This window comes from Cyprinus carpio, chromosome A1, assembly GCF_018340385.1.
Source record: "Cyprinus carpio isolate SPL01 chromosome A1, ASM1834038v1, whole genome shotgun sequence".
In the NCBI taxonomy this organism is placed as follows: Eukaryota; Metazoa; Chordata; class Actinopteri; order Cypriniformes; family Cyprinidae; genus Cyprinus; species Cyprinus carpio.
This window is the reverse complement of record NC_056572.1, coordinates 33381171-33405131: the sequence shown is the minus strand read 5'-3', so window position 1 is coordinate 33405131 and position 23961 is coordinate 33381171. Positions and strand designations below refer to the sequence as shown.

The 23961-nt window shown below is 38.2% G+C and overlaps 2 protein-coding genes across 7 annotated transcripts; one reads left to right on the top strand and one right to left on the bottom strand.

Annotated features, from left to right (window-relative positions):
- Window positions 1–670: 670 nt before the first annotated feature.
- LOC109066719 (MHC class II regulatory factor RFX1-like) lies at window positions 671–17285 on the top strand. Of its 5 annotated transcripts, none has more exons than XM_042763460.1 (18): window positions 671–882; window positions 4861–5222; window positions 7448–7545; window positions 7630–7707; window positions 8820–8887; window positions 8974–9316; window positions 9887–10068; window positions 10786–10905; window positions 10980–11101; window positions 12454–12572; window positions 12658–12767; window positions 12847–12998; window positions 14552–14649; window positions 14724–14873; window positions 14959–15167; window positions 15617–15770; window positions 15843–15888; window positions 16065–17285. In XM_042763460.1, exons 2-18 carry the CDS (start codon window positions 4883–4885, stop codon window positions 16211–16213), a joined length of 2538 nt encoding a protein of 845 aa, XP_042619394.1. In that variant the 5' UTR covers window positions 671–882; window positions 4861–4882; the 3' UTR covers window positions 16214–17285. The 5 variants fall into 5 exon arrangements, with proteins under 5 accessions (XP_042619394.1, XP_042619389.1, XP_042619379.1 ...); XM_042763455.1 differs by lacking the exon at window positions 671–882 and adding an exon at window positions 993–1258; XM_042763445.1 differs by lacking the exon at window positions 671–882 and adding an exon at window positions 1405–1691 and having other exon boundaries at window positions 7633–7707.
- A 981-nt stretch (window positions 17286–18266) lies between these two features.
- LOC109066720 (DDB1- and CUL4-associated factor 15-like) lies at window positions 18267–23769 on the bottom strand. 2 transcript variants are annotated; one of them, XM_042763420.1, is made up of 14 exons: window positions 23612–23769; window positions 22868–22965; window positions 22653–22791; window positions 21730–21836; window positions 21508–21653; window positions 21264–21422; window positions 20463–21050; window positions 20278–20369; window positions 20074–20196; window positions 19681–19763; window positions 19496–19600; window positions 19297–19412; window positions 18930–18965; window positions 18267–18445 (listed from the first exon to the last, which is right to left on the bottom strand). In XM_042763420.1, the coding sequence occupies exons 1-14, from the start codon at window positions 23705–23707 to the stop codon at window positions 18369–18371; spliced, it is 1965 nt and encodes a 654-aa protein (XP_042619354.1). In that variant the 5' UTR covers window positions 23708–23769; the 3' UTR covers window positions 18267–18368. The 2 variants fall into 2 exon arrangements, with proteins under 2 accessions (XP_042619354.1, XP_042619360.1); XM_042763426.1 differs by having other exon boundaries at window positions 18267–18965.
- Window positions 23770–23961: the final 192 nt, after the last annotated feature.

The following is a 23961-nucleotide window of genomic DNA, read 5'->3' as shown; positions in this document are numbered from 1 at the left end:
TAAGCAAGTCTGGAGAATATGATTCACACACCTGCATTCACAGAGACAACAGCCCATGGACGAGCCGTCAGCATACGGGCTAATCAGTTAAAAGTCTGACCTCAGTGATTATAGTATTATTATCTTTAATATATATCCTGATGGTGCGACACTTCATTAAAGTATTTCAAAATTAGAAATAAAATGAATCATTTGCAGAATTGCATGCTCAAAATAATAATAAATTACATTTTTATTTATTTATTTATTCAAGGTACATTATTAAGACAATTTCGTGGGTGCATGATGCTGTTTTAAGAAAATTTTTAGGAAAAAATCTGGACATTTAGACAAAGTACCATGGTTTTGCCATTTAGATGAAGTAGCTTAGTTTGTTTAATATGGTAACGTTTAGTAAGGATAATAATTATACAAAAATAAAACACAGTTTTGATGCATTTTTCATTATATAAAAATTGTATGTAATTTATTAACGTGTACTTTTTATTTTATTTTTAACTGACGTCGAAACTGAGTCAGAGTTCAGCGTGACGTTTGATTGACAGGAATGTGGTCCAATGAATGAGCGCAAAGTGGGCGTGTACTTCTTGCGTAATAGTGTAACTCTGCGAATGGCAAGGTACGTTTGTTATAGACACTCTCCTTGTCCAATAACAAAGAGAGAAGGGCTTTTCCCTTGGCGAGACACAGCCAATCGCCGCCGAGCAAGAGGGCGGTGCTTAGACGGGTGGGTAGCAACAGTTGCCCCGGTGAGGACGAGGCGCCATAGTCACGGTAGTCGTGGCGACAAGAACCCAGCAACGAAAATCAACAACAACAATTTGCACCATTAAGAAAATAAAACTCCGCGCCAAGCTAAGATCATCCGGCAAGAAGCGAAAGGTGAAAGCAGCAACTTTATCTCACGCATCCTGCTCTTGTTTTGTGTTACAAGTGCCGAAGAGTGCCAGACACGATTTCCTCAGTTATCGCGCGCGGTTGTTATGACGATGTCAGATCTGCTCGAGCGCGACAAAATGGCGGGGTGTTGTACCGCGAGCGCGTGAGACTCTAGACTCGCTGTTGTTTGTTTTTATGGTGAGCGTGACGTCAGAAGTGTGTTCAACTGCCCTGATAACTGAGACGCGCGACTAGATCAGGATCAGATGTCAGAGAGCGACTTCTGACAGACAAACTACATCCGACTCTGACCTGTATTCGGTAGTCCGGTTCGCCGGAGTTTGTTTAACGCGAACGGCGACGGAATGCAAGCGTTGCGGTGGGTCAAACTCCCGGGAATTGTATTTTCAGGGGGTTAAAAACTTTGTTGAGGGGGTCGTCGAACAGTGTGCCAGATCAGCTCCAGGGCGGAGGGAGTGGTGGGCGGGGCGTGTTCGGGAAAGGGGCGTGGCTGACACATGTCTGTCCAGTTGTAGATGTGGATATATAACTATATGTGCGTATATAGACTTTGCTTTCAGCCAGAAATAATATTAAAACACACACATCTAAGAAATGTTACATGTAATATAAAATTATAATAGATGCTATATTAGTGATATTTTGATATATAGATGATATTTTGCCCTTAAAATCATAACACTGACTATATACTCTACATATGGACCATAGAGGGGGAAATAATGCATTACACAACATAAAAGATTCATTATGACAGTAAATGTTCAGCAGGATACGGTGATATTTTTCAAGTAAGTTTGTCAGCATATATGTTTGGGTAAATTGTTGAAATTATGTATTTTATTCAGTGTTGTTCCTTTAGGTGCTCTCGGTTTTATTTTCATGGAATTGTTTTAATTTTAATAATGTGTGTTATTCTAACAATACAAATATAATATATATATAAATATATCTATACATAAGAAATATAACATTTCTTATATTTACATATATAAGAAATGTTATATTTAATATAAACATAAAATAGATGGTGTATTATTGAGGCAAAATCGTGCATGAAGATAATATTTGCCATTAAAATCATAACTTTGAATATATACTCAACGTAGACCATAGAGGTAAAAATAATATATTACACAACGTAATGTTTAGTCAGATTACAACACAGGATTTATGATGACATTAAACGTTCAGCGAATCACTTTGCGTGTAAATTTCTGAGCGAATTAGAAAGTAAGCTGTGAATATGTGGTGGTTAACTGTTGAACATTTGTTTTTAGTTTTAAAGTGTTTAGAGTTTTGTCTTCGGGTGCTCTTGGTTTTATTTTAAAGGGATGATTTTAATAATGTGAGTAGTTCTTTTTAGGCTGTGTGACGCTGTGATTCTGATCAGAAGATTCATTGTGAAATTTTCCCTCTCTCTCACAGTAACTTCATATGAACTAGCAGATACTGTCATCACAAGACAGGACACGCAGGTGCCGCCTGTTACCGCTAATTTAAGGAAAATGAGAGTACTGTTAAACAAGTTCAGCCAGCTCAAGGATTTACGTGCGTCTGACAGTCTGACATGCAGTAAACTACTTGAATGTATGCATAAGTGAGACAAAATGCTTGACTACTTTTTTTTTTAGCTAAATAATTTTTGTTATTGATAATAATAAAATATTCTAAATGCTCATTCTGTATTCAAATAATTATATAGTTATTAATGTAAACCAACAGAAATATGTCAGTGAATTTGCTTGGTAAACATAATGTTTTAATGAAAATTTGAGTCCTAATAAAGCACTATTGCTTTTATATAATCAGATATTAAAGGCAAGATGCTACAGGTGAATAGAGTAAAATTCCCCAGTTGACTAATTACATTAATCACATTAAGACAATTGTTTTGTGCTACAAGTTGTATGAAATGGTATGTTCAAATATGCAAATGCATGATCTAATAATTTAATTTACAGAGATCAGAACATTGGATAAAATCAGGTTCAAAATTTAGATAACATATTAGAGTTAAAGGGGTCATATGATGCGATTTCAAGTTTTCCTCTCTCTTTGGAGTATTACGAGGCAAGCTGTTCATGAATAGATAAGATCCCTTAAGTTAAAAAAAAGACTAAAGTCTCAAACCCAAAGAGATATTCTTTATAAAAGTTAAGACTTCTCCATGTCCTCCTAAAACGCCTTAAAACGCGCCCCACATGTCTACATCACTGTGTGGGAAGATTTGCATAACACCGCCCAGATGTTCACGCAAAGAAAGAAGGCGTTACTTTTCTCGCTGTAGTGTTGATGCTGCCGCTACTGTGTTGTGGAGACGAGGTGTGTTTTGTTGCAAAGTGAAAATACTTTGTTTGACCTTCCAATTGAGAACACAACCAGAAATCAGTGGTTAAGTTGTATTTACAAAACACTGTTCCAGAACAGTTCAACCCAAATATTCATGTGTGTGCAACACATTTTACGGAAGACTGTTTCCTGAACCTGTGAGAGTAGCCTACAATGCCGGCCGTTCTGACTCACAGCCTGTAAGTACATTTTCATATTTAAAGGATTTGCCACTGATGATTCAAACCGAGTTTTGAGCAGTGTAGAGTAGTGCTTGTTGTTTGTCGTTTCTCCGATCACAGATGCAGACATGGTTTTATGTTTACATGGCACGATACGCAACGTAACGTGTAAAAACACAGTGTAATTCGTTATTATAAGTAATTATGTCCCCACTGGATGCAACAAATGTCTTGTTTGTAATGGGTTTTATTGGTTTTGTCTCGTCGCACTGGGACACGCCATCACAGTATGTTAAGGGACGTAACATTTCCGTCACACGCTTGAGGTATTGAGGCAATCACAATGCACTGGATAGCTGGCCAATCAGAGCACACCTCGCTTTTCAGACCGATGAGCTTTGTAAAAATCAACACGTTTCAGAAAGGCGGGGCATAGAGGAGAAACAATCATAATGTGTTTTTTTTTTTTTTTTTTTTTTTTTTTTTTTTGATTCTTTATTTCTTAATTTAGATTTATAACTATTTACAACAAAGCCCAAGATCCGCCCACATTCATAAGATACAGAGATAAGAAGGAAAAGAAAGAGAAAAAAAAAAAAAAAAAAAAAAAAAAAAAAAAAAGATAAAAAAAAAGACGGGAATCCTTGTTTAGAGGTATAACCAATACCTCTCAAGATTTCAAGAGGTCTGATAAAGTCTCAACAAGGTCCAACCAAAACTGTACTGTCCTTCTGGTGGCGCCATGCACTTTAGCTGTTGTACACTCCAACAGAGCAATGTCCAGCAGATAGGACATCCAAGTAGACGTAGCTGGGATAGATGGCTCAAACCAAAGTTTCAGGATAACCTTTTTGGCAGCAGTTAGGGCAGCAGACAAAATCCTCATCTGATTGACAGACAGTGATAGCGAGGAATCATCCAACAAAAGAAAAAGCAGCGGATCCTTTTGGCATAATGTGTTTTTTTAACCTTAAACCGCATAAACACATTTCATTACACCAAATACACAAAATAATATTCTTTTTTTAGCAACGTCATATGACCAACCCATTTAAAGATTTGTAGGGGATTTTTGAAAGCTCTTTTTATCACTCTATAAATCAGAAAATCCTGTCAACAATCCAGTCGGATTTATGTAGTACTGAAGTGGAGAAGAAACTCATTTTAAGAAAACAACCTTTAAAGATATGTATTGTAATTGAACCCTACAGACACAAATAGATTAAGTTAAGTATAATAAAATAAACACTTAAATGTTTTCTTTTCACTAGGGTGAAAGATGAAATGAATGAAAGCTAAAAGTCTCAAAACTGACCAGTGCATGGAAAATGTAATTTGAGTGTAACTGTGCAATAATCTCTATCATTAAAACAAGTAAAGAAGTGTAAATCTGTTTGCTCTCAGTTTCCTGCTGGGCTTAATCCGCACTTTTCATTTCTGTTTTCAGAGGGATTTGGGCTGTTGTCGTCATGGCAACTTCAGGCTACACCGCTGAGGAGCTTCCGCCCTCCCAATCGCAAGGGGGCAACGTCACGACGGCCTCGTCAACCCTGCAGAAAGCCACTTCCACCTCCACGTCCCAGTTCCTTTCTGACATACAGAGCTCGCCGGGATCCGCTCCTTCACAGACGGCTTCTATCATAAGAGCACAGGCCACACCCCCTGTCACTCAAAAGAAAGTGGTTTTGACCACACCCCTTCAAGGAGCCGTGACAGCCGAGCAGTATGTGTCAAGAGAGATACAAAGCTCCGCCTCCCAGGCAGGAAACAGCCAGAGCGCCCAGCAGTACATAGTGGTGACCGTTACCGGTGAGCACTCGCACTTTACTAGATATGTGTGGACTTACCTTTCTCCAGTTAGGCCTGAAGCTGCAGAGCGGAACACTGGTTTATACGCATTGCGTGTATGAAAGTGTGTGTAATGCGATCTAACAGACACCTGACACTATCTAGGTCTCTCCCTGAATAGAAGGACCTTGAAATAAACACGCAACAGCAGCAGTGTGCATCACCTCCCAACACACACACACACACACACACACACACACACACACACACACACACACACACGTTCCCTTCTGCCTGTGCTTTTTATTTAACACACTCACACAAACACATACACACATTTTTTCTGATGACTGCACATCGTAACGCTCTAATTGGCAGCCGTTATGACAGCACTGCCTATTCAGCGTCCTCATTGTGTGTGGATGAACTTCTTACCGCAGCAGCTTTATTAACTACCGCAAATTTTACATGAGACTGAAGGACAAAACTGTGAGACCTGAAAGACCAAATATTGTGACCACAAAAAATTGCATATTTAAAGTTAGATTTTAAAAGTAAATATCAAAATAAAAAAATATGTAAATATATACACAAGCTTTAAAAAGTAAAAAAAATATTGTTTTATTCAGAAATGATGCGTTAAAATAATCAAAAGTGACAGCATAATTTTACAAAAGATTTTTATTCAAATAAATGCTTTTTATTTTTAAACAATTAGAATGATTTCCGAATAATAATAATCAGAAATGTTTCTTGAGCATCAAATCAGCATATTAGGATGATTTCTGAAGGATCATGTGACACTGAAGACTGAAGTAATGATGCTGAAAATACAGCTTTGATCACAGAAATAAATTACATTTTACAATATATTACAAAAAAAAGTGGTTATTTTAAATTGTAATAATATTTCACAATATTACAGTTTTTACTGTATTTTTGATCAAATAAATTCAGCCTCTGTGATCGTAAGAGATTTCTGTCAAAAACATAAAAAAAATCTTACTGACCCCAAATGAATGGTATGTATATTAAGTGAATTCATTCATACTATGCATTAAAATTTGTTCACATAAAATACTTCTGTATTTAAAATTCATTATCAAAACATCAACATTAATAGAAAATAAAATTTTCATAATTTTAAAACTAGATTTTTATTTAGATATTATGTCATATGAATATCAAAATAAAAATATACTTATAAAAATATATACAGTTTTAAATAATATATATATATATCAACAAAAATCAACATTAAAAAATAAAAAATGAATGCCGACAGATTAAAAAAATTTCTATATGAAAGTATAGGTTAAAATGAACTGTTTTTTATGTAAGTATATAATTTTATGAAAGTATATAGCAGGTGAACATATTAAACTGATGGATGAAAAAAGACAAGAGCAAAACACCTGTAGAAAGGATCCAGCTTAGAGCTGATCACAAGGATGGTGATATCAGAGAATAATTGAATTGAGTAGAGATAAACTGGGCATTCAGGACAATATACAGAAAGAAAACCAAGTAAGAAGCACAGGTCCTCATCCTTTCTTGAGCTTGATTTCTCCTCTCTCAATCTCTCTCTCAATCTGATACCTGTGTTTACCTGAGCGAGAGATTTCTCGGCCCATCTGTGGAGATTAATTGTTCAAGGCCGGCCCGTATGAGCCGGATATAAAGAGAAATGGCTGCATGTGTGTCTGTGTTCAGATCATGTTCTACAGTAGCTGTCTGTACAGTCTGGATGTGGTATACCGTAAGTGTGAGCGCTTGTTAAGAGTTAGAGCTGATTTTGATGGTTGAGTGTTAGTTGTTTTGGAATTGATTAGATTTTTATTTCCTCCTGGTTTTGTACTGAACAAATTGTGTCTTCCCCTTCGCACAGTAATTATTTCCTCTTTTCTGAGAGCGGTTATGTCATGTGTTTCCTTCTCATTTCTGTTTTCGGTCTCTTTATTTTTCTCTTCAGTGTGTCTTCCTCTCTTTGTGTGTGTCTCTCTTGTACACACACACACACATACACACACACAAATGTTCCTTTAAACTATAAAGGTTGTTTTGGCACATGCACTTGAGTTCTTACAGATACAGTATATTTTTATAGTTCAACCCAAAATTAATATTGTTAATCTTAAAACATTATGAACAATCCTGTTTCAATGATAGGCATCCTGTCTGATAATCATAATTTGAGCATGTTATACAGTAGTTTGATGTCTATACGTCTGCCTGTCTCTGTGTAGAGGGCTCTCTTCACTCGAATGACTCTGAATCGAATTCTCCTCCCGCGGGACAGACTGGTGTACCCACACAGGTAGTGCAGCAGGTGCAGACAGCACAGGTAATGCACACACTTCTGTAAACATATGTATCTGGTAGCTGTCAAAATCAAATGAATTCTTAAACTGTGAGGATTTGTTTTCAGCAGAGGTCAGTGGTTCAGGCCACAACCAAGAGTCAAAGTGGACAACTGGGGGTCAGCAACCTACACATCACACCTGAGGTACACACACACACACACACACACACACACACACACACACACACACACACACACACACACACACACACACACACACACACACACACACACACACACACACACACTTCATAGCTGCTTCAAGTAGTATGACATTATAATGTGCCTGAAAAATAAATGCGAGATCTCATCTACTGAAATGGGTTCTTCTTCAGTTATACAGTATATTTTTTGTGTAGCAGTTCAATCCTCAAACGAAAGTGTGCTTGCAGTATATTTCTTTACAAGGAATATCACTTGCTTTGATATTTCACTGTGTTTTTGCTTATTTTAATGACATATACACATTTCTAAGTGTGTTTTGAGTGCTCAAATATTTTTTGGGTATGTTATTGTGTTATTGTTCATATAATAATAATATGTGATTACTAGGAATAATTTGCAACAAAGAAACACAATGTTTTATATATATATGTGTGTGTGTGTGTGTGTGTGTGTGTGTGTACATAACAATTGCTAGATTTTTTTTAGCTGTTTTGTCATATAAATATCATAATAATAAAAAAAGGATATATATATACATATATATATTATTAAAATATCAACAAACAGCAACATAATTTACACAGCATATAAAATTAATACTGACATTAAAAAGTTTATATATAAATGTACAGGATATATATATATATATATGTGTGTGTGTGTGTGTGTTTAAATGTTATATATTTGTATACATGTTTGTTGATAAGTTTTTTTTCCTCAAAATATTACATAGTTGTCACTTACTTCTAATTGTCTAAGTATTATAATATTTTAATCTGTTGTCTCAGATGTGTAATAAGAAATATTATGGTAAATTTGGCTTTTCGTTTGTCCTTCAAAAACATCAGTAATGAGAATTATACAGGTGCAAATGAACATTAAAATTTGTGTTTGTATATTGTTTGGACATTTATATAATGAGTGAAACTATTATCAGCACTAAAATATAAAATTTCATTTCATGTATTTAAGTACAGATTTAGATTTGACATTATATAGACATGCTTTGTGATGTTCCCCCTCATATCTGTCTCTGATTAAACTGGCTTTTAAAAGTCTGATGTGAAACTGCTGTTTGTTTGTGTGTGTAGGTTCCTGTACAGCATGTTTACCCGAGCCAGTTTGTGGAGGGAGACGCCAACTACAGCAATACTGCAATGTGAGCATCAACACAGGCCCTGTGGTGTATATTTAGATTCTCTTTACTCCTTTCTCTGTATTTCTCCTTCTCTCTCCCTTTTCCAGTCGTTCCAGTAGTTACCAGTTTACAGACCCCTCCCTCTACTCTCAGGCCACGCCCTCCGTCACTTACTATGAGACGTCGCCCACCACTGGCTCACAGGTCACGTCCACTGCCAGCTCTCAGCCTGTGTCTGTGACGTCCGGGATGGGCACAGGAGTGGTCTCCATGTTCTCAGAGGGCAGTTCGGGGATCACTGTGGTGGCTGGCGGGTCCTCGTCAGGAGTGGGCGGGGCAGGAGGCGTGGTTACCAGTGGAGGAGCGGGAAGTTACGTGATTCAGGGCGGGTACATGCTCGGCGGAGGGAACCAGAATTTCTCACACAACACACGTGCATCACCTGCGACTGTGAGTTTATTTGCTTTCACTGGTGGTACAGACTTGACCGATGCTTCAGATTTTCACCCGGAGAGAGTTTCACCCAGTGTTCTTATTCTTAACTTAATCTAATTTGTATAATTGAAATAAAGAAGAAATAAAATAAAAAATAAAATGTAAATGTAATTATTAGAAGAAAAACTTAAACTTTAGAAATTTAAATGAAAATTAGAACTGTTGCCGGGGCAACTAACTGAAATAAAAAAAAGTTTTAAATACAAAAATGACTACAACTGTAATAAAATAAATTAAAGCTAAATATAAATATAAAAAAAAAAAATTCAAAGACTAATAAAAATAATTTAGCACATAATAATAAAATATAAATATAATCTGAAATAAAATATAATAAAATAATAGTAATAGCACGTAACAAAATTACTAAAACTTAAGAACTAAAATATAAAAATAAAGCAATTTAAAAAATATGAATAAATACTGGTTATATCACTGGTTTCACCAGCAAAACATGTGGTAAAGAGGAGTTTTTGAATGTGATAGTCAGATAATTAACACCTGCGGTCTCCTGTCTGTGCTCAGGTGCAGTGGCTGATGGATAACTATGAGACCGCTGAAGGTGTGAGTCTTCCTCGCTGTACTCTCTACTGTCATTACCTCCTGCACTGCCAGCAGACCAAGCTGGAACCTGTGAACGCCGCCTCCTTTGGCAAACTCATCCGCTCTGTGTTCATGGGCCTCAGGACAAGACGTCTCGGCACCAGGTACAAGCACACTGTCCAGACCAGTTGTGACATAATAAAGACTCAAGCCACAACAGGCAATATGAAACATTTAGCTTTATTTGTGTATTTATTGTACTGGGTAGCTCCACCCACAGTGAAATCTCATTGGTCCAGAATCTGCTCCACATAACTGTGAATTAAACATAAATTGTGTTCTGATTAGCTGTGATTGTATCACGTTGTGCAGGACTTGTTTTATTTGCCAGAATTTTAAATTGAGCATAAGCCCATTTGAGATGCGTTTTGTATTCAGTAAGATGTGCAGAAACTCAATGGAAGAATATTTACCAAATAGCTTCTTAGAAAAGTCAAAAGTCTTGCGACTGAATGATATGCATCTCAAAAAGTAGATTATTTAATTTTACCTTTAATAAAGGCATCACTACAATTTTACACTAATTTCCACTGATTTCTGGTGATTTTGTTCTCTTGAACAGATGGGATTGAAACGAAGTCACATTTTCTTTAGTATTTCAAACTTTACTTAAAGTACTAAAAAAACTAAAACTATTAATAAAAAAAAAAAAAACTAAAACTATTAATAATAAAAAAAAAAACTATAGATGTGTAAAAAAAAAAAAAACTAATGGAGAAATAAAATAATAATGACAAAAACGATGATACTAAATGAACACAGGCTAGAACAGGCTAATATTAAAACACCTGTGTGCGTGCGTGCGTGCGTGTGTGTTTCAGAGGGAACTCTAAGTATCATTACTATGGCCTTCGAATCAAGAGCAACTCCCCCCTGCACAGACTGGTGGAGGACCAGCAACACCTGGCCATGAGACAACAGCCGTTCTCACAGAAACAGAGGTGTGTGTGTGTGTGTGTCTTGATGATCACTTGCTGTTGATAATTTGATTGACAGCCCTCATCTCTTGATAAAGGATAAAGCCTGTGCAGAAGGTGGAGGGACTGACCAATGGAATGGGCTTGGGGGCGGGGCATCAACAAGGGGCGGGGTTGTCTGATATCAGCACCCAGGTTCACCAGTATCAGCAGTTTTTGGGTAAGACCGACACAAATCAAACACAAAAATGTATGGGCCAGTGTTAATTTTGGCAGGCGTTTTTGATTTAGTCTTAGTCTTAGTCTTGAGACGAAAATGCTTAATAGTCTTAGTCACATTTTAGTCATTTGAGTCTTTCATAGTTTTAGTCGACGAAAAGTCATTGCATTTTAGTCAACTTTTAGTCACTACTTTTAGTCAATAGTTTTAGCCAAACTGTAGTTACCAGAATTTATTTTGGTAGCGATTTTATATGTAGTTTTCAAATTAAAATAATAATTAATTCTTCTCTCTTTAGACCAAATCAATTAAGCTTATAAGAAATTTGAATCAAGGACTGAATTTGGAAAATCTTGAATAAATTATGACAATTTAAATTTTTGGGTGAACTTTTTTTTCTTTAAGTGAAAAAGGAGCAACTTATAAAAATAGTGTATATATATATATATATATTAAAGAAGCACAATAAGACACAAAGACAATAGAGATACAAATTAAACTCATTTTTCAGATACTGTAGGTTTTACTTAACATGTTATTTATTTAACATCTTTTGTTGGTTAACATTAATGACAGATAGGTATTTAATTTGGAATGCTGTCCTTTTAAGACGGAAGGCATGCATGAAATACTGACACACGTTCAGTTTTCACACACCTGTTCACGTTCACTTAATCCATAACCTACTGTATTTACGTGAGATACTCTACACGATAAACATTTGGACTGCTGTGTGTGTATTTGAGCGTTGAGAACTGATCACGCGCTGTATATGAGAACTAAGGAAGTGGAGCGTGCGCGCGCGCGACAGAGAGAACACTTCTATCAGCGTGATTTCGCCTATCCCGCCTTCACTAACTTTAAGTTAATCGACAACGAATTGTGACTCCCGGGAAAAACGGGACTTCTGGTTACCTTATCCATACCCCTTCGGGTGCTGAGGCCATTGTTTCAGATCGCTAGTTCGCGTTTTTGTAGTCTATCCATCCACCGCGGCTGCTATACTGACTAGATATGCAAACGCCCCTTATCCGATCGCAATCCAATGACAGGGACGCACATTTTGAAAGACAAAAGCCTATAGGATGCATTTTGAATGTCTGGTAGTCCTCAAATAACATTATAGTCCAGTCTCGTCTAGTTAACGAAAACGCGGCATAAATTTCGTCATAATTTCGTCATCAGATATTATTTTTAGCTCGTCAACGTCTCGTCTTCGTCACAGAAAAAATGTTTGTTAACGAATATTTTTCGTCGTCGTCTTCGTTTACGAAATTAACACTGGTATGGGCACCTCTCTCTTTTGGACATACAATCTTATTCTACATCAACTTTTTATACGTGTGTGTCAGATGCGTCTCGCAGTCTGGCGGAGTTCCCTGACGTCAAAGATGAGGGTATACCTCTGCCGGATGGACTCCTTCCTCAACACGTACACACATATCAGCTGGTCTACAGAGAGCACTGTGAGGTGAGTATGTGTGCGTGTGTGCTGGATGTCAGATGTGTGGTCATTTTAGTGTTTTGGTGAATAATGTTTGTGTGTGTGTTCATAGGCAATTCTGGACGTGATGGTAAACCTGCAGTTCCCTCTTGTGGAGACGCTGTGGAAGAGTTTCTGGAGGTTCAGTGAAGGACAAAGCGGTGACTCGGATACCCTCGACCTGTGAGACACATTGTCTTAATGCACAGTCACAAGTGTTGTGTTGTTGTGTTGTGTCTCACCGCTGTCTCTGTCTCTACAGTCATGAGGATTCAGAGAAGCGTTTGCCCAAGTCAGTTCTGGTTCTGTTGTGTAAATATGAGCCTATCCTGCACTGGACCCGTGAATGCGACAACTTACTGTATCAAAGCCTAGTGGAGATCCTCATCCCTGATGTCCTGAGACCCATCCCCAGTGAGTTCTACAACTCCACACAAACTCTATATAAACTCTATACGGTTACTATATAAACTCCTTCCCAGTGAGTTACAGCTCTTCACCAACTTGTTTCACAATGCTATACAAACCCGATGAATTACAAAATTTTACATACAAACTTTATATAAAAAATATCCTCAGTGAGTTACAACACTACTTCGTTCACTACTACTACTTCATTCCAATGTGTTACATCTCTGTACAAGCTTTGTCCTGTTGAGTTACAAAACTGGCTATGCAAACTATATATCATCCTTTTCTGACGTGCACAATGCTGTACAAACTCTTTATTAACTCTAGTCATAGCAAGTTACAAAATTCTATACAATTCCATTTAAACAACGCCCACAATAAGTCAGACAACTATATAAGCGCTATCCCAGTGTGTTAAAACTCTTCACCATCGTGTTACATAATGATATTAAAAACTAATAAATTACAAAATTCATATAAACGACTACACTCTATACTCTATACAAACTTTATATAAACTCAGTGAGCTACAACACTATACAAACTCTATATGCACTCCATTTCAGTTTGTTACAACCCGAACTCTATATCATCTCCATCCACAGTGAGTTACACAATTCTGTAAGACAACTCTATAAAACCTTACACAAATTCACAACTCCATGTATGTAAACAACATTCCCAGAGAATTATACAGCTCTATATAAACACCACTTCAGTTAGTAACAAAACTCTACACAACTCTATGCAAAATGTATATAATCACTATTCTCAGTAAGTTAAACAACTCTACACAAACTCTATAAACACAATTTCATCTGGTTACAAACCTTTTATATATAATCACCATCCTCAGTGAGTTATACAGTCCTACACAATGTAATGCAAACTCTTTATAAACTCTAGTCCCAATGAATTATAAAATTCTACACAGCTCCATTCAAACTTTATAAAAACTTCACAATCATGCACAAACTCTATACTGACTTTTAACTCACTGGGATGGTATTTAAACTCTACACAAACTCTACAGAAACTCTATCCACAGTGAGCTAGACAACTCTTTAAGACTTCACAGTTCGCACAAATCTATATAAACAACATCCCCAATGATTTACACAACACTGTACAAACTCTATACAAATTCTATATCAAATCTATTCCCGCTGAGTTACAAAATCTACACATAGCTACCGAAACTTTATTCAAAAATTTATACATGCACAACCATGAGCTACATGGCTATATAATTTTGCACTCTCTATACAACTTGATATAAACCTATAAACTCCATAACTGGTAAAATGCACAATTCTGAAAAAGTAAGTTGCTTCACTCTATGCAACCATACAAAGATAGCGTAAATTCTATTTTAACTTCATGCACTTCAACAGAACTCTGTACAGCTAAAGATTATCATCACTTTCTTATCGTTAAGGCACTTTTGTTGCAGCAAATGACCATGAATGTAAATAAAAACCATACTTTAAATGCAGAATTTGAAATCAAGTCTTGTTGTCTTTATTTAGACTCTTTCTATTTCTTTCTTCATGCAGGTGCCTTAACTCAAGCCATCCGTAACTTCGCTAAGAGTCTGGAGAACTGGCTGACCAATGCCATGATCAACATCCCGGAGGAGATGGTCCGCATCAAGGTCTGAATCACACACAGATTTCCTCTGACTCCTCTGTCTTTGGTGTGGTTATGCTAACATGTTGTGTTGTGTAGATTGTGTGTGCCGGAGCGTTCGCTCAGACTCTGCGGCGCTACACATCTCTCAATCATCTGGCTCAGGCGGCCCGCGCCGTCCTGCAGAACACGGCTCAGATCACACAGATGCTCAGCGACCTCAACCGCGTTGATTTCACCAATGTACAGGTAACACAGCTCGCTCTGTTCATGTCCTGTCATCCTCAGATCTCCCATCAGTTTTTAATTTACGTGTGTGTGTGTGTGAGTTTAGGAGCAGGCCTCGTGGGTGTGTGGCTGTGAAGATGGTGTGGTCCAGCGGCTGGAGCAGGACTTTAAACTCACCCTGCAGCAGCAGAACTCTCTGGAGCAGTGGGCCGTATGGCTGGACAGGGTCGTCTCGCAGGCCCTGAAGCCATACACCGGCAGCCCGGCCTTCCCCAAAGCAGCCAAACTCTTCCTGCTCAAATGGAGCTTCTACAGGTGAGAGTCCCACTTATTCCCCACTGTACACTGCATATTAAAGTCCCCATGAAATCAAAATTGAATTTCTTTGGCTTTTAGTTTGAATATGCATTGACCACAAGCTTAACCGATGGCTCTGGCCAGGCTGTGATATAAACAAAATGCTACTGGCTATTTAAAAAAAGGGGCGGAGCTGCTCAATATGTCCCGCCCGGTCTTCCTGTTTCCGTTGAAATACGTCAACGCATTGAATAATGCTGCACGTTTCAAGGCACTTCAGTATGTGATCAATGCACATTACGCAACCGATCCAATTTTGTGGATAAAATCACTTCACTTTTGACAATCTCATGAAATAATGAGTCAAAAAGCTAATGCCAAACCCTTACTGTGTCCTGTTAGGGGTTTTAGTGCGTCTTTAGTTGTCACATTGCAGTAATCTCACAGTGTTTGTGTGTGTTTTGTAGTTCTGTGGTGATCAGAGATCTGACCCTGCGCAGTGCTGCCAGTTTTGGCTCGTTTCATCTGATCAGACTGCTGTATGATGAGTACATGTATTACCTGATCGAGCACAGAGTCGCAGAGGCCAAAGGAGAGACGCCCATCTCTGTCATGGGAGAGGTACACGTACAAACACACACACACACATTGTCAAACAGTCATACAGTGATTTAACTTGGTTTGTTGTTTCAGTTTGCCTGTCTGAACAGAAGTCAAAGGTCAATGGATCCTGATAAAGGTAGGTACATAAACGCACACAAACACCTGACACTGATTTTCTTTTCCTACGAGTGAGTTTTTAATTGAAAAGCCTGGCAACTGCATAGCGATGCTCTAGCAACCACCCAGAACACTGTAGAATCAGGAAATATCATTGATCGTGTTGCACTGACGCTGCTGAGTGAATGTGTGTAGATGAGGAGGATGAGGAGGAGGACGACGAGACCGATGAGGATCAGGACATGGCCATCCCTGTAGTTGTGGGGGAGGAGTCACTAGAGCCGCCCACCAAACTCGCCAGAACAGAGCTCTTCAACACCAACAACAACAACACACCAAACTAACACACAGTCATTTCTGCTTCATCCGTTCAGACTGATTCACACTGACACTGTGGAAGCCATGACTGTATATGCTGAACTCGTTTCTCCGAGAGCCAGTTTGGCATTGAAATACAATCTTCAATTTTGCTAATTATTAGAGGAAGTTCAGTTTGAGATCATTTCCTGTAAACACAGAGAAACTGAGCAATCGTTTGAGTTTCCTGAGATGAAACCGCCCTCAGAGCTGCTGTATGATCTGATGAGGCTTTTCTAGTGAACGGTGACATTCATATGCCTTAATTAAGCACACACACTCACACTCACACACATATTTTCATTGCCTTCCCTTTCTTAAAGCTGCCATGTGTGTCATATGTCTTGGCTCTTAAAGTTACAGTTCATCTAAAAGTGAAACCATTCACCCTTGTGTCATTCCAAAAGTGTGTTCCATAGAAGAAATAAAGTTATGTAACGACGTTAGGGTGAATAAGTGAAGATGGACGTTTCATTTTTGGGCGAACCGTTCCTTTAAGAGTACTGTTTTGATGATCATTCACCCGCTCCATGCTGCCATAGAAATCATTCTTTGCCAAAGCCAATCATAGGTCACCTAGGCCTGTTCCTCATTAATATTCATGATCATTTAAGGTGTCGCTGTAAACCACAGCTGCAGATTTTGCCTTTCACAGCTGTAACACCACATGTCCTTCCATGCTTTTGACTTTCTTTTTTTAATTATAATGAAAATGATATATATATAATTGTTGTGCTTTAATCAGCTGTTCAGCTTTGATGCTTTGTGATTTGATGCTAAAGGATCAAACGTGCCTTCAGAGGATTATTCAATCTAGAGATCCATAAACGTATCAACAAATGTCAAAAACAATTATGAGAATGCATTATTTTTTCCAAACTTGGAATCTCATCAGGCCTCATTTGTAAAATAGAAGCAGAATCAATTTCGTGTAAATTGTAAAACCATTTTCAAACGTTTGGTTGAATGGTTTCCACAGATTGACGAATGAGATCCAGTGATCATTGACTTCACTGTATTAAATAAATACATCATGTGTTTATAAAGAGATTAATTTCATCTGTCAGTGTTTTTCATTTCACACAAATCTTTCATTCTATATCCACACAAATGTAGCTGAGCAAAAATGATTTGTTTCTAACAAACACTAAACACATTTATTAGTGAAGAGTACAGATGTGTTTCATGACGCTTTGGTACAGTTTATGAATATTCCGTATCTAATTATGGTGGTTTTGGCAGCAAATTTGCAGCTAGTGTGTCACCCTCAAGTGGTTATAAAAACCAAATCTGTATGAAATGATTCTGCGACAGTTTAAAAAATAAATAAATAAAAATGCTAGTGATGATTATGAATACTAATATAACAGAATTTAGCACAGGTTTCTATTCGTTTTTGATTATATATATATCAGAGTTTCTTTAATTGTACTATAGGAGTTGCTGCAAATGGTATGATTTTAGCTGTGTGAAATTATTCCAGTGTATGATTATGCTAATGTATGATATAGTTTTATGATCTTGTACTGATGAAACCATAATGGCCTTATTTGAAGTTTACCTGTAGCAGAAATCCATGTACAAATCTGTATTATTGTGCCTCAAAGTTCAGTGTCCCTTTAAAAAAAAAGCTTTTAAAAAAAATCATGCATTCTGATGTTTTGCGTTTGTTTCACACATGAAGTTCACTTATTTTCAGTGGTATTGTTTACTGAAACTTATCAAAGTTTGTTTTTGTTAACTGAAATAAATCTGAAACAAAATATACATTTTAGATGAAAAACTTCTTATGGTAACATAAAAAAACGTAAAATGTTGCCTTAGAATTGAACTGAAACATTTTTAAAACTAGAACTGGAAAACTAGATAAAAATATTTAAAATGTAAAAAAAAAAACTACAACAAATTAACATAAAATTAGAAAAAAATAAAGCTAATTAAAAAATATAATAAAAAAGTATTGTGTGTGTGTGTGTATATATATATATAATATTAAAATAAAACTGCTCACTTTGATGAAATGAAAAGTCATAAAACTGGTAAAGTACTGAAGGAATATTTAATTTGATCAAAAATAAAGTAAAATAACATTGCATAAAAACAATATTTTTGTCCAGTCCAGCTGTGAGGCCACAACTAGTATTAAAAAAAGTGGCAGGAGGGGTTGACAGCTTCTGATTGGCTGATGACACGATCTAAACGATGTAAACAACTGCATCCTGAAACAAACAAAACAAATCAACCAAACAAACACAGATAAACCCCAAAGCAATGTCCCATTTCTGTCCAAGAAAACAACCTGTTGCACTTTCCAATTTTAGGGAATTTCAAACAGAAAAAGAACGACTTCAAATCATTACACTAGCATCAAAACAAGTGTGTAAACGTGTGCAAGTGTAACGGAGACAGATGTTCAGTTCTGTTTTGCCTCAGGATGGTGATTGTTGATGTGTTTCGTAAAATGATCCCAGAGTGTCCCGCGCTGTCGGTGTACAGATGGGACTGAGCACCGTGGATCTGCTCGGCCCAAACGTATAATCTGATCTGAATAATCTGCTCCCACACAATCACACAGATACACGCAACAAACACAAGAGAAACACTGAGAGCGGCTGCGTTTGGACTGACACGTCATCCGTCCCACAGCAGAGCAGCACTGAGGAGTGTGTGTGTGTGTCGTCTCTCACAGGATGATCCACGTGCCTCTGTCATTATCAGCCAACACCTGAAGAGAAGAACCTGCAATCAGCAGAAAAAAAGTCACAAAAGGTTACAAAAGTTCTTTTTTATTCATCAGTGAATCCTGAAACTAAATATATATTAGTTTTATACAAATATATTAAGTGTTTTGAACACTGATAATCAGAAATGTTTCTTGAGCATCAAATCAGCATATTAGAATGATTTCTGAAGGATCATGTGACTGAAGACTGGAGTAATGATGCTGAAAATTCAGCTCTAATCACAGAAACACAATATATACACACAGAAAAGAAAATAGAAAACAGTTATTTTTAAATTAGAATAACATTATTGTATTAATGTTTGTGCATGTGGGTCTAAATCACACCTTTATGCAGAGCCTCGTTGGTCATGCGGTTGATGTAGCGCGAGCTGCTCTCGGGAACGAGCCACCGCATGACGGTGTTCACACATGACTTCCTGTAAGAGCTCCAGACGCTTCCACTGCGGCAGAAACAAACACATGACAACATCTGAACGAGGGCAAACACACGGACAGCACAGGCCATGCATCTGAAGGTCATTACCTGGTCTGACCTTTGACCTCAGTGAGGTCACTGACACCGACTGTACGACACGCTCCAGTGTTCAGATCCCAACTGACCTGCAGACTGGAGTGATACGACTTCGGTCTACAAACACAGACAGAATATAAAGTATTGATTAACGAGCATTTCATCATGTGTGTGTGTGTGTGTGTGTGTGTGTGTACCTGCAGTGCTCATCCTCACAGTTAGAGAACGCCAGCAGCAGCAGCCCGATGTTTATCACCACTATATTGGTCTCCGGGCAAACCTGTTGCCATAGAAACAACAGAACACATGCAAATTAGAACACTGCACCAATAAACATTCCAGTCATCTTTTTGTCTGATTTTCAAATACAGTATTGTTGTGATTCTCCTTGTAGCTGCTTGGAATGGTTGATGGCTTTTAATGCTTTATCAAAGACTTTAAAAATAGCTATGGAAAATGGAATGGAAAAAAATTCTTCCGAAACCAACATGCACAGAAAAAATGGGCAGCACTAATGCGTTCTGTAAACAAATCAGAGCAAAAACAAAACCCATAACACAGCAGCTCCTCCTAAAGAAAAATCACACCACCTCGAGGATGACGACATCATAGTCGCTGAAGGAGCAGAACTGGGAGCCCCAGTCAGCATCATTCCTGATGACCTCATTGATGAGATACTCGAAGTCCAGCGTCAGCTGCTCGACACACACACACTGAGAGAGACACACACACGAGTTCAAACAGCATGAAGCATTTGACGTTTATGGTATCATATTAAGGTCTCAGGCACACACCTGACCGCTGAACGGTCCCGTCACCAGCTGTAAGTTTTGGCCCTTCAGATCCGTCACAGTGAAGGGAAGCAGGACTTTATCATCCTCATCTCCTAAAGACAAGAGACACACACATTAAAGATTATATAGCAGTTCAGATAAGCTGTAGACAGAAAGTTTATCATGAGAACAGATGAGGAATGTACCACTCGGCTGCTCTGGCGTTCTGGCCTGCGGGAGTCTGTATCTGAGAGTGGTGTAGTTAACGTAAGCAGGCTCTGAGGAGGAGGAAGAGGAGGATGAAGGCTCATGAGCACTTGGAGACAAAGAGGAGACGGAGGAGGTGGATCCAGGAGACATGACTGTGTTACACACAGCTCTGTCCTCTGCCTCTGTGGGCGACACTGAACTTTGGTTCTGTCCTGAGGAGGAAGACGAGGGTCCCGGGACCTCTGCGTCTCGTTCCTGTCTCTCTTTCGTTCGCTTTTCCTCACTGTGGAATCGCTGAGTGTCCGTCTCTTCTTTCTCTTTGGCTTTTCTGTCATGTTCCGTCGCTCCAGCCTGAGCTCGGCGGAAAATGTCCGCGGCAAACTCTCTGGCCCGCACGGCCGCCTGTGATTGGCCAGAGGAGAGCGGGGTGGAATGGGGCTTCAGCTGTCTGAGGTCAGGTGACCCATGAGACGAGGTTGATGAGGATGAGGAAGGCGATGTAAGTCCAGCAGGAGGAGAAGAGGAGGAAGCATCTCTCTTAAGGTATAGAATCTGATTGTTTTGACCCTCCTGCTGCCCGTCTCCTTCAGAGACACAGACAGCGATTCACACATGAAAATTAAATATAGATCATTAAATACAAATACACAATTACTATATTTTAATTGAAAACACTGTGTAGATGGCAGCAATTAAATGTTAAAATAAATGTTCAAAATTTAAATAAAATATAATTTTTTTTATTGTTTTAAAAAAAGTCTCACCAAGGCGGCATTTATTTGATCAAAAATGAGTACCTGAGCAGAGGGAGATGGCGCAGGCCACCAGAGAGTAGCTGTTGTTGAGCAGAATCACCTGGTCTTTCTTCAGCTGCAGCGCCGGCTGGAACGTCGGGAACGGATAAACCACCTGATAGCGAGCGTTCAGAACGTAACCGTGCTGCAGACACTCACCACCTGCACACATGTGAATGGAGAAAAGTGTTTGCTTGCTAGGGACTGGAAAGGAGCAATTAGTCTACAGTAATAATATACTTAGTACCTGTGCATATGGTGGACACGGAGGACGCGGGGCAGCACTGTTTGCACGGTTGTGCGGGAGGCATTGAGGTGATGGTGATGTAGATGTCCCTGTTGTTCTCATCACTCATCATCATGTTCATCAGGGCTGAACTGGAGCTGCGTGTGCTGACAGATCACAGAGAGCACATGTTTAGATAAGCATCATAACCCAGCCACTGGCTCATAACAGACAGACTCTTACTTAAAGCCGAAGATGACCAGTTTGGAATGATCATTGTGCCACTCGCAAACGGTCAGATAGAGATCGCTGTAGATGTCCTCACCCGCAAACAAACGCACATGATGCACCTGCAAAGACAGACTAAATCTGTCACATCGCTCTAGATGTGAAGAAGCTACAACTACAGACTGTATTAGTATAATATCAATTTCTTTGGTACTACACAATATTCACCTCTAAGTGATTTTTACATTTAAATTAAATCATTTTGCAGACAAATGAGGACAACAGAGGCAACCAAACCAACAAAAGAGCAACAATATATAAGTGTTGTGACACGCCCTGTTAGTCTAACACAGTACATGTAGCAAGGGTTTTTATAATAAATAAGAAGTAGACAGAAAAGAAACAGAATAGATAGAGCTAGTGTTAGAGGGTCAGTATATTATTACTTTCTTTATAACAATAAAAAAGAAATCAAGTAGATAGAATAGAAATAAGATAGAGAGTGCTAGTGTTAGAGGGTCAATTTTTTTTTATAATAAATAAAAAGAAAACAAATAGATGTGTAAATAACACAAATATTATAGAATATTACATTTAATATTATTTTCACTTAATACAGTATTTAAGTTAAAAATACAGCAGATAAAGAAAATCATCATCATGGCAGGTTTGTAGATTGTGCACCATTCATTTACTATGGTAGTCATTTTGGACAGTGAAAATCACAGGTGTGACTATTTTTATTAACACCTTACCTTTAGCTTTTTCTAATCATGTTAAATAATTTTTTGAGTTCATATAGCAAGTGCCAAAGAAGTTTCGCACCATAGTAACAAAAAACATAAATAAATATTCAAAACGAAACATTTTTCGGTCTGAAATGACTGAAGACCACCTGAGTTCAAAGCACAGATAGGTTTGATATTGGGCTGTTTTACCTGTCTGAGGCGGCTGTGCAGGTTGAACTCCCACCAGTACAGGTGATAGGTGTAGAAGGAGAAGTCGTCGTCCTCTCCGCAGTCACTGGTGTAGGACAGCACGTACCGGCCGCACTTAGTGAAGCCCAGGAAGATGTGTCTGTGACAGCAGAGAGACAGACCAATCAGATACAGCTCCGAGATAACGGACGGGACCGACTGCATCCTCTCCTCACCCTGCTCTGAGGAACTCCTCGCTCACGATGGTCTTCAGCGGGACGCAGACGCGTGGAGGGAGTTTCCGGAAGAGCCGCTGAGAGAGCTGCCCATTCAGCTGACAGACAGACAGAGAAGTATTAATACAGAAATAGAGTAATACAAGTGGAAATATTAACCATAAGCCTGTTAAACGGGCTATTAGACTCTGTAGACAAAGCTACTTAAGTGTGCTTGGTTAAATATCTATGATAAAAGTCTATGATGGTTATGCTAACCAGTTATAAACACGTCTGCACTGAACACTACCTGACTGAGGCATTTCTACCATTCATTCATTCATTCGTGTTAATTATTTACCTACCTATTTTCATTAATGAGATTTTTTTTGGATGGAGACTGTCAGTTCAATGTGAATGATAGATGTCAGTGCAGAATAATGAACAATAATGTATTTTTGACCATTGATGGAGGAATCATAGTCATAACAGATTCATAATCACGTCAATTGTTTGTTGCTCTTGTTGCCCCAAAGAACAATATACTGCAAATAAAAACTTTCCATAGGTGTGCCCAATAAAAGGCTCGCATAAATGAAAAATAAACGCTGAGAGACACATAAAGACGTTTAATGAGGCTAACGTTACAGCTTAAAATGCTAATAACACACACATTATTTTTATCTATGTTACGCTCAGAGAGAGAAAACAAACATTTCACGCCATTAATACCACTTTTGGCCCAAATCCCCCCTTTGTTCCTACCCGCCCACGCGTGAGGAGCTTGACGATGTGATCTTTGTGTTTTTTCTGTTGTTTTTGTTTGTTGTCATCTTTCTCAGATTTCGAGCTGGGCGCCATTTTTGATTTTTGCAGCTCTTTGGATTTGCCCACAGTCCAGCATGACCAGCTCACCGATTGGCTCTGCGTTCTCAGATGAGGGCTCTGATTGGTCACTAACGTTGTCAATCAAAGAAACGAGGGCGGGCGTTCTGCTACATTCTACTTTTGCTCTGCATTCACCCAATCAACCCTTCTCATTTATGTTTACAATTAGTGCATATTAAGTGTTTCAAAATACTTGTTTGTAAATGAGTTCATATTTTATGAGGTTT